The 14390-nt window shown below is 42.7% G+C and overlaps 1 protein-coding gene across 2 annotated transcripts in view; it reads right to left on the bottom strand.

Annotated features, from left to right (window-relative positions):
- Nucleotides 1-14390, bottom strand: part of STX6 (syntaxin 6) — a 46646-nt gene that overhangs the window by 14547 nt on the left and 17709 nt on the right. For both annotated transcript variants that reach the window (XM_026509170.4, XM_026509171.4), the window contains exons 2-5: nucleotides 13958-14127; nucleotides 11695-11789; nucleotides 4560-4622; nucleotides 945-1070 (exon numbers count right to left, since the gene is read on the bottom strand). In XM_026509170.4, the coding sequence (XP_026364955.1) occupies nucleotides 945-1070; nucleotides 4560-4622; nucleotides 11695-11789; nucleotides 13958-14127 (454 nt within the window). The remainder of the gene's footprint in view (nucleotides 1-944; nucleotides 1071-4559; nucleotides 4623-11694; nucleotides 11790-13957; nucleotides 14128-14390) is intronic.

The raw sequence follows: 14390 nt of genomic DNA, 5'->3' as shown, positions 1-14390 counted from the left end.
GCAAACGCACCTGTGCAGTGACCACTGAGACACGGGATGTTGGGGAAGAGGAAGCCCACCGCCAGGGTCAAGGTCTCAATCCACAACAGACTGCCTCGGCCTGACTACGAGAGAGGCCAGCAAATCTGTGAATGTGGCAAAACTGCGTATAGAGTCCTTTCCTTCCTCCTCAAGGACAAACTAGAGGAGGCCCCGTGGCAGTAAACTGCCTCAAGGACAACTACTTAGTGATAAATCATTACTTTTAATTGTGGTGTAGCCTTCTCGTTTTTTATTTTAAAAAAAAGTTTACCTGATTAATTGCAATTTAAATGGACAATTGGTTAAACAGACATGCTAATGGAAAAAGAACACACAAACCCTACATGTATAAAACATAATATTTAAGAACCAGTAGTTTCAATGGATAATCCTCAAATCCCCAGATGCATTATTATTAGCTTCCTTTCTAAAATACAGCATGTATCAAATGCCACGATTATAAACATAATCGACCTCACTTTCCTTCTACCCTACAACCTCCACCAAAGTAATCATTTTTACGTATAAGGGAACCAACAATAATTTGCAACAAAAAAACAAGGACTCAGTTTTTCTGAAAGTGCCTTTGTTGAGATGAACAAAAAACTGAGCATACAAGTGGAGGCGGGGGAAGAGGTTGTTGGGGTATTTTTTTGTTTTGTTTTTTTAAAATCAATGGCCTTGTCTGTCCATTTGGATGTCTGGCCTGCTTTTCCTAAGAGAGCTAATCAAGCTTGGTTCTCTTGAAAACGTCGTGCTCTGAAGGAGGTTTTACAAACCCTTCATCTACACAATCGTTGCCCATGTAGACACAGGCGGCCGCAGGCGAGCTCTGGTCCCGCTGGCTGTCACCAGTCACAAAGCCCCATGGCCGGCAGAGGAACGAGGGAAGTGCCCCGCTCCCACCTTGGCCTCTCGGGTACCTGCTGCTGTGCTTGCTGCTCCTCGATGAAATGGGAGTTGGCTAACTGGAGCTCGCGGTCCAGGCGCCCGTACTTGTCTGTCGTTCCCGAGCTCCAGTTCTGGCCGCCACTGTCCCCTAGGAGGGCCTGCAGGAGCGGGGCAGGGGGCAGCCGGGTCAGGGGAAACAAGCTGTTACTTTCTGAACAAACGCTCCACCACAGTGACATAAAGAGTTCACGTATTGCTCACAGTGCATTTTCCACCGGGTCAGCCTTTTGTGCAGTGGTGTAGGTTGGTGCCTGCGTGGCACAATTTCAGGAATGCCAGGAAGGGCACCCGCTGCCTCCAAGCTCTCCCAATGGGGCTCAGAAATGGGCTTTGTCCCATTAAAACACAAATAAAGGTCAACTTTAAATCAACAAACAGCCATCTATACACGGCTTTACAATCTAAAAGCACTTGGTCTCTTCAGGCCAGCTCTCCCCAGCACCCTTGGAAGTTCATCAGAGACCCACAGGTTCTAATCTGATTCCACAGGTCTAGGGTCCTTTTTATTCAAGCATGAGCCAGGAAGGTTTCTGGGTTTCTTCGGAAGGAGGCTGGGAGAGCTCCCTGGAACGACAACAAGCCCAGTCACAGCCCCTCACGTACAGAAGACACCAGAACCACCAATGTGTGTTCAACTGAACCCATGAATCAATCCCAGTACTCTTGGGTTGAACTGAAAGGCTACAGGCTTCCCAAATAGGAACCGGGGGTTGCTTCGGAGGCAGGCATGGTCACAAATGAGCGCTCGACCCTGATAACCCAGGCAAGTGCTGGTCCCGAAGCCAGAACTCTTCCCCAGGGTCAGCTTTCTCAATATGAATTCAAGGAAGTTCGCAGCCAGAACAGGATAAGTCTGGAAAAAGGATAAGTCTCCCTTACATGAAGAGGCCGGCCAGGAATGTGAGAGCTCATTCTCGGTATTGGGCTCTGACCGGGAGCCCCACAAGCTTGTCTAACTAGTTGGTCAAAGTTACCGCTCGCACGAGCCCTGCACAAAGAACCAGATGCTGCTAAGATTCTTTTTCCTTGTGGAGTTGCCAGATCTTCTTACCGGGTACTTCTGATCTCCCTGGAACTGTTAAAAGCCTAACTGGTTACTTGATTTTCTGTCTGAAAAGCCTTTCAACAGCCCCTCAATACGGACGTGGACCTCCTGGCCTGATGTTCAAAGGCGACTTCAGTCAAACGGCAACTCTTCAGGGATGGGGCTCAGGGAAGCTCGGGACGCAGAGCCCAAGCTCAGAGGGAGTCAGGAGAGCTGCCGGCAGCCCAGGGCCTCGGTCCAGCCAAGAAGCTGGATGGGGACTGTCTCTGGCATAAAGCAGACCCAAGGCTTTTGTAGATGGCTCTGCCCAACCTGATCTTAGGGCTGTCAAGTTTAAAAGATCCTGCTCATTCTGAGGCAAAGACTCTAAGAATCTCTACAGAGGACACTGGAGGCCTAGTGACAATTTTTTCAAGGTCAGAAAAAGTCTATATATAGTGCATCATTAGGCTACTGACAGAGAACTGGGGGCTCCACCAGCCTTGTGCACTCCTGGGGTCACAGTAGGGACTATTTTTTCTAGTCTATTCGTGGTCTGCACTTAGGTGGACACACGTCACGCTGTTAAGAGTTGTCTATACTGTGAAGCAGATTAGATGTCATCAGTCTGACTTCCAGGAACGAAGATGGAGAGGGCCCAGAGCGCTAAAGGCCAGCCTGAGCACAGGTGCCAGAGCGGGAGTCCTGGCTGAGCAGGCCGTGGCACAGCACCTGGTCCTGGCATGAAGCCGTGAGGCAGACTCGGCCTGCTCGTGTGTGAGAGAAAACTGGTCCTGCCATTCCCCGAGAATTTGGGACTCTATGACATTTCACTCCACGCCAAAAACAAAATCCCAAGCCACACTTGGAAAGGCAATGTGTAAGAACACATTTTATTCACGGTAGTTCAACTTTCACTATCTAGAGAATAAAACAATTCAAGTTCGGTGTAAATCGCTTCAGGTACCATCCCTCAACTTCTGTAAGCTCCAGTGGAGACAAAAAGGGAACTCTCAAACTGCCAGCCTCGGCCATGTCCTAGCTTCTTTCGAGAGTGAGTGCCAGATGGGCCGGGTTAGCTCCTGGCTTTTCCTCGCTGCACTGTTAAGAGGAAGGGAGGGAGACAGGAAGAAAAACTACAACAGTGACATGAAGAATGAAATGCAGGGAAAAGAAACAGGAAAATTAAGTTAGGTGATATCTGGAGAGCCCCTCCCTTTCTTTGAACTCTAATAATACTATTTTCAAATGTAATGGGTCAACAAACACCTGCAGGTCTAAAGTAAGGATGAACCGATTCCTAGTTAATAATGATGAGCTGTTTCTTAAGAGTCTACTTAGTGGACTCTCAGTAATTTAATGGAGTCTGAATAGAACTGAAGTTAAATCTAAATTTTAGGTGACTGTTGTATATTTTTTAAAAGGATTTTATCAGAGGGGAACTTCTATCCAAACTGTCTAATTTTAAAAAGCCACACTTAAGGGGCACCTGGGTAGCTCAGTCAGTTGAGTGTCTGACTCTTGGTTTTGGCTCAGGTCATGATCTCAGGGTCGTGAGAAGGAGCCCTGCGACCGGCTCCATGCTCAGCAGGGAGTCTGCTTGAGATTCTCTCCCTCTACCCTTCCCCCTACTTGCAAGTGCATGCACGCGCTCTCTCTCTCTCAAATAAATAAATAAATGTTTAAAAAGAAGAAGAAGAAAGATACAGGGCAGCTGCGTGGCTCAGTCGGTTAAGCTGCTGCCTTCGGCTCAGGTCATGATCTCAGGGTCCTGGGATTGAGCCCCGCCATCAGGCTCCCTGCTCAGCAGGCAGCCTGCTTCTCCCTCTGCCCCTCCTCCCTGCTCATGCTCACTCTCTCTCTCTCTCAAATAAATCTTTTTAAAAAATAAAAAATTTTAAAAAAGGTACTTAAATTCAAGGACTGGTCTCTTTTAGCTTTATCTTTGATATGTCATTATCTGTGCTTGGGTTTCTGAAATCAGGTTTCATAATTTACCTGTAATAACTAATAAAAACTGGACTTCATCTCAAAAAAATACTTAAAACAATGAAAGATTTAATTTAACACACATTTAAAGTTCTTCCAACGTCTACATAAAATTTCACTCGTTAGATGTCTATTAAGTTCTATGGGTAATGGAATAGCAGCTAGCGAGTTAAAAACAGCCTATGACAAAATTGCTCCTCACTTTCAAGGAGCTTGGGGTTCAGCAGAGAAAGACAGGAGACAAAGCAATTACGGCACCTCCCAGAGCCCGGCACACGGAATGGGGGCAGCATGTGCAGAGTGAACGGCTGTGTAAGGCCTGCGGGGATAAGCAGAGGGTGCGATGGGGGCCCAGACGAGAGAAGCAGAGGGTGTGAGGGAGGGAGGGACGGGGAGGATGGCACTGGGGCAAGCTGACCAGACTTTCACAACACCTGCCAGCCTCGCTCCAGGCTCAGCACGTACAGGTCTTCTGCGTGAACACACAACACACAGACATCAGCATTTTTTAATTCCAAATATCTAACCACACTATTTATTTTGATTGATACTGTGTGTTCAGCTATTTACTCACCTGTCTGTTTTTTCGCTCAGCTAATGCCTGCACAGATGAAGCTGACATCTGATCCTTCATGTCCTAAACGAGACAAGTAGAAGACCAGAAAACAAACGAAAATAAAATCATGGTTAACATTTTACAGGCTAACAAAATACACATAATTATGGATTTTTTTAAAACGAAAAGACAGCATTCTTTAGCGTCTAAGTCTCAAAAATAAAGGAAATAAAATAGAGAGACTCATATTCCCTTAAAAGAGAGTAACCTGGACACTAAATTCAAACAGGAAGAAAGAGGAAGGGAACTAATGTCCTGGGTACCTACCACAGGCTGCAACACCGTTGTGCACTTACACACTTTATCACTGAATTTTCACAACGACCCTGTGAAGCTGCTGTTATTTCCATTTTACAGGTAAGAAGACTGAGATCTAAAAAGGCTAAGATACTTTCTTAATGTCACACAGTCACTAAACGGCAATCCTGGGGCACAAACACAGAAGTCTGTCAAGAGCTAGCATCTTCAAACACACTACACGTGAAACACCACACACTTTGGGATCAAGTACATTTACCATTAAACATCAGAGAACACTTTCTAGTATTCTTACTTATTTAATTTCTGAGTTGAATTCATGTGTAGTATGGACTCCCCTTCCTTCCTCCCTCCCTCCTTCCCATAATCTCTACACCCAAGGTGGGGCTTGAACTTACAACCTTTAAGACCAAAGGCACATGCTCTACTGACTGAGCCAGCCAGGTGCCCCCAGTATAGACTATTTCTAACACAAGAGTGAATTTCCAGAGCGGTACCAAAAATAATTTTGTATAGAAAGAAAAATGAATGGATCCATTACTTAATCTGAAGTAAAACACTTTATTAAATATAAGCCTTTTCCTTATATTTAACTACAACCCAATATACTTTAAAATGATTTGAACTGAATACACGATTACTGTAATACAAATTTTCTTAAAAAAAATACTTATAATTTTCTGTTGGCAAGTAGGCTACTTTATAGATGCAAATGTTGAGGTATTAGGCTCTTAGAAACTTCTTCCAAGGGGCGCCTGAGTGGCTCAGTCATTAAGCGTCTGCCTTCGGCTCAGGGCGTGATCCTGGAGTTCTGGGATCGAGCCCCACATCAGGCTCTCCCGCTGGGAGCCTGCTTCTTCCTCTCCCCTCTCCCACTTCCCCTGCTTGTGTTCCCTCTCTCACTGGCTGTCTCTCTCTGTTAAATAAATAAATAAAATCTTTAAAAAAAAAAAAAGAAACTTCTTCCAAGACCTATGACAGGTCAATAGCAGACTGGACAGTGCCACAGTTTTTGTAATCCCTACTGTGGTGAATCTGAATAACCACCACCTTGCTTCGACTTTCCAAGCACATCTTTACATTCGGCAAATGCTTGCTGAAGCCTAATTCATGCTCACATAGAGCAGTGAGCAATACAGGCAAGGCCCCTGCCCACGTGGAGCACGTACCATGGTGGAGAAGGGGCACACAGTAATCCCACAGACACGTCAACAGGGTGATGACTGTGCTGGGAAGGAAGGGAATAACCAGGGCTGGAACTGAGTGAGGGATGGACATTAGAAGGATGGGGTAACACTGGAATCGAGATCTGAAGCACAAGATGAGCCAACCACAGAAAGAGCTGAAAGCTGAGGATTCCAGGCAAAGGGAACAGCAAGTACAAAAGCCTGGAGGCGGGAAAAAGCTCAGGGCCTTTAGCTCTGGCAAAGGCAGGCCAGGGAGGCTGAAGGAGCCAAGTACGTGTTCAGGGGCAGGGGAAAGAAGAGAAGGTTGGCCAAACACACAGGGTCTTCAGGCTGCTTTGATTTCGTCCTGAGGCACAGGTTGGCAAACTTTGTTTGATAAGGAGTAGATATTAAGTATTCGGTCCTTGTCATACAGTCTTTGTTGTGTGTGTGTTTTCTAATTATCCTTTAAAGAATGTAAAACTGTTCTTACAGAGACGGCAGGCCCCTGTGCAAAGGCAATGGGAAGGCCTTAAGGTACTTGAAGCAGGGCCATGGAGTATTCTGGTTCCTGTTTTAGAAGCTTACTTTGGTTTTTCTGTAGAAAAAAAATGTTAATCAAGCAGAGCAAAAGTAAAGAGATCCTTTTACAATAACCTTTCCCAAAGTACCCGTGCTGCCCCAGATAAGAAAGGGTGCATGCATGGGGCGCTGGGTGGCTCAGTCGTTAAGCGTCTGCCTTTGGCTCGGGGCGTGATCCCAGGGTTCTGGGATTGAGCCCCACATCGAGCCCCATGCTCTTCTGGGAGCCTGCTTCTTCCTCTCTCACTCCCCCTGCTTGTGTTCCCTCTCTCACTGGCTGTCCCTCTCTCTGTCAAATGAATAAATAAAATCTTTAAAAAAAAAAAAAGAAAAAGAAAGGGCACATCCAGATGGAGCAAGCTCCCTGCTGTTGGGGGCCTTCAACAAGAGGATACGTAAGCCCTTGGAAATGACACTGGGTATGCAGCGCATCTGAGGGGTGCTCCTCTAGGGTCTGACCCAGAAATTCTAGGATTCTCTATTTCATCCATTCACAAACCTCAAAAGACAAAAACTAAAAGCCCACCCATAGAAACTGAGAAAAAAACACTTAGTAAAAGAAAGGATCCACCACAAAAATAAAGATATAGATACTAGCATATTTAAAACAAAGGAAACTCAGTGATATCAGCCATATTTCTTAATTATGTGAGATTTGCTTAACTCAGTCACCTGAGGGGAAGTGCAGGTCCCCTGGGCGCCTGGGTGGCTCAGTTGGTGAGTGTCTGACTCTTGGTTTCTTCTCCGGTCATGATCTCAGGGTCCTGAGATTGGGCCCCAAGGGCTCCATGCTCAGCATGGAGGCCACTTGAGATTCTCTCCTTCCCCCTCCCTCTGCTCCCGCCCCCCACTTGCACCTACACTCTCTCTCAAAATAAATAAATAAAATCTTTTAAAAAAAAGGAAAAAATGCAGGTCCCTGGACCCCACCCAGACCTACTCAGGTACAGCTAACAAGTCCCCGGGTGAGTCTTATGAATACTGAAGTTTGAGCTGCTCTGGTCTAGATTCTAGAAGCCTTAAAGTGAGCCTGTCACCTAATAAATATCTCCTGGACTGCAGGGTCCCAATAATTACCAATTAGAGTTTAAGATGACATTCCGATATTCAATCAAACAAAAATAATAGTACAATCCTATATATATTATTAACTATGCAGAGCAAATATCTGAAATGTTCATTGGTTTGGATAATATATGCTTTAAAAAATGCACTTAATACATTTTATAATAGTCTTTTTTCAAAACAATGAACATTACTTGCATAATGAAAATATCAACACACGTGTATGGAAAAAGTAACTGAAATTCAATTAAACTTTGAACTTCAGCTGTAGAATGCGTTTTTGCTGTTAGAAGTCAGGACAATGGCAGGGAATTAAAGACTGTAAGGGGGCACAAGAAAGCTTCCAGGGGGTGCCGGGAGTGTTCTGGAATGCTTCTGGGTGCTGTTTCCATGGTTGTGATCAGTTTATAAACTCTTCACGCTGTATTTTTGGGATACATGTACTTTTCTCTATTGTTATACTTCAATAAAAATGTAAAAAACAACAAAACACTACTGTTCTGGAACAATGGCTGGAAGGTGAACTGGATCTGAAAAAACTTGACATTTTGTGTCATGAGCTGTGATATTTGTATCAAATATTCACGGCCTTGACCTAGCAATTCCACTACTAGGATTTATTTTAAGAAAACAATATAAAAGGGGTACTTGGCTGGCTCAGTCGGTAGAGCGTGTGACTCTTGATCTCTGGGTTGTGAGTTAGAACCCCATGTTGGGTGTGGAGATTACTTAAAAATAAAATCTTAAAAAAAAAAAGACCACGTAAAATATATAACAATAACAACAACAAAGCAAAGATGTACACTGCAGTGTTATTTATAATATGAAAGAGAAACAGAAATAAGCAGCAGATCCAAACAAGAAATAGTATCTTAGAGTAAACCCAGAATAATGTGTCATTTCCTTTAAGAGCCTATTTCAGGGTCATATAATGGCTAGAGATAATATGTAAAACTGTTAACAGTGATTATTTCTAGGGAGTGGAATTACAGAATGGAGGGGGGGAATTTGCACCCTTCTCATACAGCAAAATTATCTGCATTTTAAAAACAGCAAGTATGGATTACCTTTAATTTTAAGAAGGAAAATAAAAAATGCTTATGACTGCTTAACAGTATGATCACAATGATGTAAGAATACAACTGTCACGCGTTAAGAAAATGACTATGAGATTTGAGCTTAGGCTTCTTTTTCTATTTTTTCCTCTTATTAACATTTTTCTAATTTTCTTTAATGAACATGCATTACTTTCATGAAATACATATTTTAAAAGTTCCAGTTTTTAGGGGCGCCTGGGTGGCACAGCGGTTGAGCGTCTGCCTTCGGCTCAGGGCGTGATCCTGGCGTTATGGGATCGAGCCCCACATCAGGCTCCTTCCTCTGCTATGAGCCTGCTTCTTCCTCTCTCACTCCCCCTGCTTGTGTTCCCTCTCTCGCTGGCTGTCTCTATCTCTGTCAAATAAATAAATAAAATCTTTAAAAAAAAAAAAAGTTCCAGTTTTTAAAGTTTCTGCTTAATAAAATACATGTGTGGGGGGAGGGGCAGTTAGCCCCGCTGGCCATGACTTCTCCAACAGCTATGTGGTGTGCATCCTGTGTGTGGCCATGGCAGCAGGTAAAGCACCAGGCTTTCACTTCCAGGATGGCATTTTTTCTACGGACGTTAAAAGTTGTGAGATACCATGCAACAGATTACCTTCTTATTAGGATTTAGAATTTTAAGCTAAGTTACTAAACAGTTGTAAGCATTCTGTGATAACCTGTCAGGCCAAAAACATAATCAATCATTTTTCTAACACATGAAACTTAGAACCAGCAGTCAAGAAGCCGTACCAATACAATCTGGTTCAGAACTCAAAAGAACAATAAATGTCCTGGTTATTTATGCTCCTGTTCCCATCTCATGGTGTCTTCCAAACTGAAAGAACGGGACACTATATATCCCAGTTCTTCCCACTCAGAGGTCTCACGCCCCAATGTCCTCTGTACGCACACCATACACCTCACCCTTTTTGGTTAACCATGTCTGTCTTGACTTAGAATGAAATGTGAACACTTTTTGGGTTGGGACAAGTTGGGCTTTTTCCCCCACAGGGAAGTATAGTTCTCATTCCTTTGAAAGTTTAAGTTTGAGAATGTCAGCGAGGACCATTTAACTGATAAAGAAAACACAGAACCAAAGAAGCTAATTGACTTGCTGTGATGAACATTTATTAAGGTCACAGATGAGCCTAGAACTCAGGTCTCCGAACAGCTCATTCCTCTGCCACACACTGCAAAAACTTCCACTACGAAACTAAAACGAGGTCACTCCTGGAACATATTTCCATAACAGAAAAATCCCACATGCAAAATTGCTGGTGTGTAGATAACTCCACAAATGTAAAAATGATTACTTCAAAATTATCGAAGGCTATTTACACACATAAAGAATCACCACAGCTCAGGTGCTGTTAACCTACAACTAGCCAACAATAGCTTCCCAAAACGGGGTCATAATTAAAACAGGAATGACTAAAACTACTCAGTTGGATTATACAGTTGAGTATGATTTAGACCTCAACTCTAGAAGGACTGCAACACTATGTGTGAAGTGCGGACTTGATTTAGAATACTTCTTTCAAAGCATGAACTTAAAAAACCTTTTCAGGTATTAGAAAATGAACTTTCGTTTCTACTTCCAATTATATCAACCAACTTAACTTTCAATGTATTTACCTCTGAATTTCAATTTGCAAAATTTACAGGTACTATCTTGCAAAAAGAATAAATACAATGACTGAGTTCAAGAATTTATGCTTCGCCGCCAGGTACCACTTAAATACCCGCCTCTACAGCAGTGTCTTTCAGAAAACCTATTAGAAAAAATAAAAAAGCAAACTGTATCTATAAAATAAATAATTTGGGGACTTACCTTAATGGAATAAGGGGCTTTTTTATCAGAACAGCATTCTGAACTGGCTAGAAAGTAGGAGTGTCTAACACACATGCTCAGTGTATACAGATGGTGTACCTAGGTCCAAAAAGGTTACTGGCCCATCAAAGTATGGGCTTATTTAACAATAATTTATACACACACACACACACACACACACACACACACAGAAAGGCAACAAATGAATAAAAGAAGACTTAAGAATTAAAGTTCAGTGATAACCTACCATTTGAAATAATTTCAAAAGGAAATCACATGACACAAAGTCTTTGGCAAACACATACCAAGGTTCCTGCCTGAGATGACTCCTAAAAAGCCATATGTTAGCGCTGGTCTGATCCCAAGTTTCTTTATTCAAGGAAGCTGCTTTCTAGTACATATGTTAAAGACAGCTGGTTCTCTTACATCTAGTTATGCTAATCAAATGGCTTAGCCATATAGTTTCAAAATACAAACATATCTCAAGGAGACGAGATTTGACTTAAATGATATTTTCTCTCAGTTTTTTTTTTTAACAATAGGTTATTAGCTATATAATTTGAGACTAGAGACTTGTTCACTTGGAGTGGTGTTTTACACTCTGATGGATGCTTGCTCTAGACAGCTCCTGAAAGGCTGTCAAGCACTTGTATATAGAAATGTCAGTAACATGGGTTGCAAAAGTTCCAGAAGCAATTCAGATGGTGGAAGAGGCCGCTATCCAAACTGGGTAAGAGTCACTCTTCACAATGCAAAGTGATTACCAATCAATCAAGAAACCAAATGGTTTCTACAATAGTAATTCTTCCTTTTGTCCAAAAATACAGTATACAGTGAAATAAAGAGGCAAAAAGACAAATGGTTTGGAGAAACGAGAGCAATGGACAAGTAACCTCCCCAAAGCCAGTCATCTACTCTCATTTTTGCTCCAAGAAATAAGCCAGACAATACTAAAAACAAATTTATTTGAATCAGAGAAATTATGAGGGAAACTGGCATACTAAAAAGCAGTTTCAGAGTTGACCCCTTAGTTTATAATTAAGAAAAAGAGTTCTGAGAAGTGTGGCGACTTCTTGCAAAAATACCACAATAAGCTCATATTCCTTACCCTGACAACTTGCCGAGTACTTGTGATGAAGGTTTTTCTTATACTCAATTCAGTCGCATCAAGGTTGAATTTTCTAGGGTTTGCTTCAACTATGCGTGGGTCAAAAAGTCAAGGGAAAGCAATTTCATCATTAAAAACCTAACAAACCACAAAATCTCTCACAGGTAAGCAATAAAATCTGGCTTGATGTTTCTTAAAACACAGTCAACTCGACACACATCACTCTCAAACTTTCTCCTCTCACAGCTGTGAAGATCTCTGTGCCTCTGAGTGGAGAAGACCCACCAGATTAAGAAACACAGCCCCTGCCGACTGGGTTCACTACAAACCCATGGCGGGCTGACCACAGCTGAGCTGGGCTTTTCCAGATGCCTGCCAGCACTCTTATCTACTCTCTTCTGACTCTAGATCGCCTTTCCCATGACGGCTTTGCAAGCCTTTTTCATCTGCTGCTCCAAACCATTCCATTTATGTCAAGAAGCTAACCCTGCTTATTAATCTAGAGGTTGAGGCTTCTTCAGCAAAGCTTCCCCGAATCTCCTCACTCCCAGCCTGGTCCTGCTGCCCCATGTCAGACACTCACATGGCTCTCTGGTCTTTTCTCTTACAGTCTGCAAATATATAGGGTTGTTATTAATGTCTGTTCCCCTGTCCCCTGAGCCCCTCACTATACTCCACCATAAATTCTATGAGGGCTGGTACACTGTTTTGCTTTATCAATCCAATCTCAGTAACTAACAAAATATCCAACACATAGTACACTCAATGATTATTTGCTGAATGAATGATGAATACACAGGCATACCTCATTTTATTGTGCTTTGTTTTACTACACTTAGCAGACATTGTGTGTTTTACAAACTGAAGGCTTCTGGCAACCCTGTGTCGAGCAAGTGTATGGGCGCCATTTTTCCGATAGCATTCACTCACTTCCTGTCTCTGTCACATTTTGGTAATTCTCACAGTATTTCAAGCTTTTTCATTATTATACTTGTTATGGTGATCTGTGATTGTGACTCACTGAAAGCTTAGATGATGACGAGACTTTTTTAGCAATCAAGTATTTTTAAATTAAGGTATATACATTGCTTTTAGACAAAATACTATTGCGCACTTAACAGACTACAGTATGGAGCAGACAACTTTTACATGCACCAGGAAACCCAAAAAATTCACTTGAGTCACTTTACTGAGACCAAGATACTCACCCTACTGTGGTGGCCTGGAAACGAACCCTCAGTATCTCCAAGGTGTGCATGTATCTGTTATTCTGCCCTTTCTCTCACAATTTCTCTGTCTCTCCAGTCTTCTTCTCTTCCCTCCATCTCAACGTATCTCCCTGTACCTGTGCTTTTGATCCCACCCACTCGCACATTTTGTTCCACTAATTTTTATCAATACACTTTTTAAATAATTTAAAATGCACCCAGGGTCACTATGATGAATAGAAATATAAATAGATTATGCCCTCCACTTATTAACTGCCTATGAACCTGAAAAGCTGGTTTCCTAGATTACACTTACAGAGAGAACAAGAGAGAACTGAGAACACACAACTGGCATATCTTCAAAATTTTTGATTAACTGGAATTTTTCCAGCTGAAAAAAGGTCATCATTCTCTGGTTTGTCAGTCAGGTCAGCAGACCTCCCATTGATAGCATGACTTAACAGAACAGACCTGACTTTACTAAATGCAGTTTCATGGTACAAAATACCTCTCTCATGGACACTGGCATTGTAACACCACTTCTTGACCAGGAAAATGACAGTCCACAAAAGGATTTTCTTTTGGTTTCTAATTAACAATGTAGGACACTGGTCTGTATACACCTTTATGGAATAATGACTAACACTCACAGAAGCTCACTGCATGTCAGGCCCCACAGTTACCTGCTCAACTTTCAACAACCCTAAGAGACAGGAACTGTCTGGAAACTGAAGCAGAGAGCAAGGCGCCCAAAGTCACACAATCAGTAACTGATGTAGCCAGGACTTGAACACATGGTCTGCCCCAGGGTCCGAGCTTATAACCACTGCACCACACTGTCTCCATGTTGCTGGATTTATCATGCACCGTAGAAGAAGGTGGCCCCTACACCTTAGCTTACTGGGCAATTATTTCAAGAGTGTCATGGTACAAATAAGAGCAACATCAATCGATTATAAAAGGAAATATCTAATTGATGTACTTGAGACATCTGGATAAAAACGTGTTCACTTTTCTGTTGACCCCAAAGGCAGAGGCATCATAGAAAAGGATATTGATGGTCTCGTCAAGGTCCTCGAGATCCCACTCTATGCTCCGGAGGTTGTTTCTCAGCTCGTTGGTGGTCCAGTCGATTTCTTCCCTTGTTGCTGTGGAGGGGTCCTGGAGGAGCTCTGTCCATCTCTGAAATAATCCCTGGGCAGTGTTGACTGCTTTCTGTACCTCTCTGTAATCAAGGAGAGGGGAAAGGGCTGAAATCACAGACAACATGTTCCATGAACAAGTTAACTACTGCCTGACCTAAGTTAACACTTGTGATCACATACCATCTTCAGCAACTACCATTCCCAAAAGTGTGTTTAGATCTTTATAGAAGGCTCTTCGTGAACAAATACCAAAGTTCAAACCTTTAAAATAACACTATTATGTTCTCAGCTGATCTTGGAATAAAATAGTCAGTACTTAAATGCTATATCAGGTTTACTGAGG

The sequence above is a fragment of the Ursus arctos genome, unplaced genomic scaffold (assembly GCF_023065955.2).
Source record: "Ursus arctos isolate Adak ecotype North America unplaced genomic scaffold, UrsArc2.0 scaffold_2, whole genome shotgun sequence".
NCBI classification, from domain to species: Eukaryota; Metazoa; Chordata; class Mammalia; order Carnivora; family Ursidae; genus Ursus; species Ursus arctos.
This window is presented reverse-complemented; position numbering and strand designations above follow the sequence as displayed.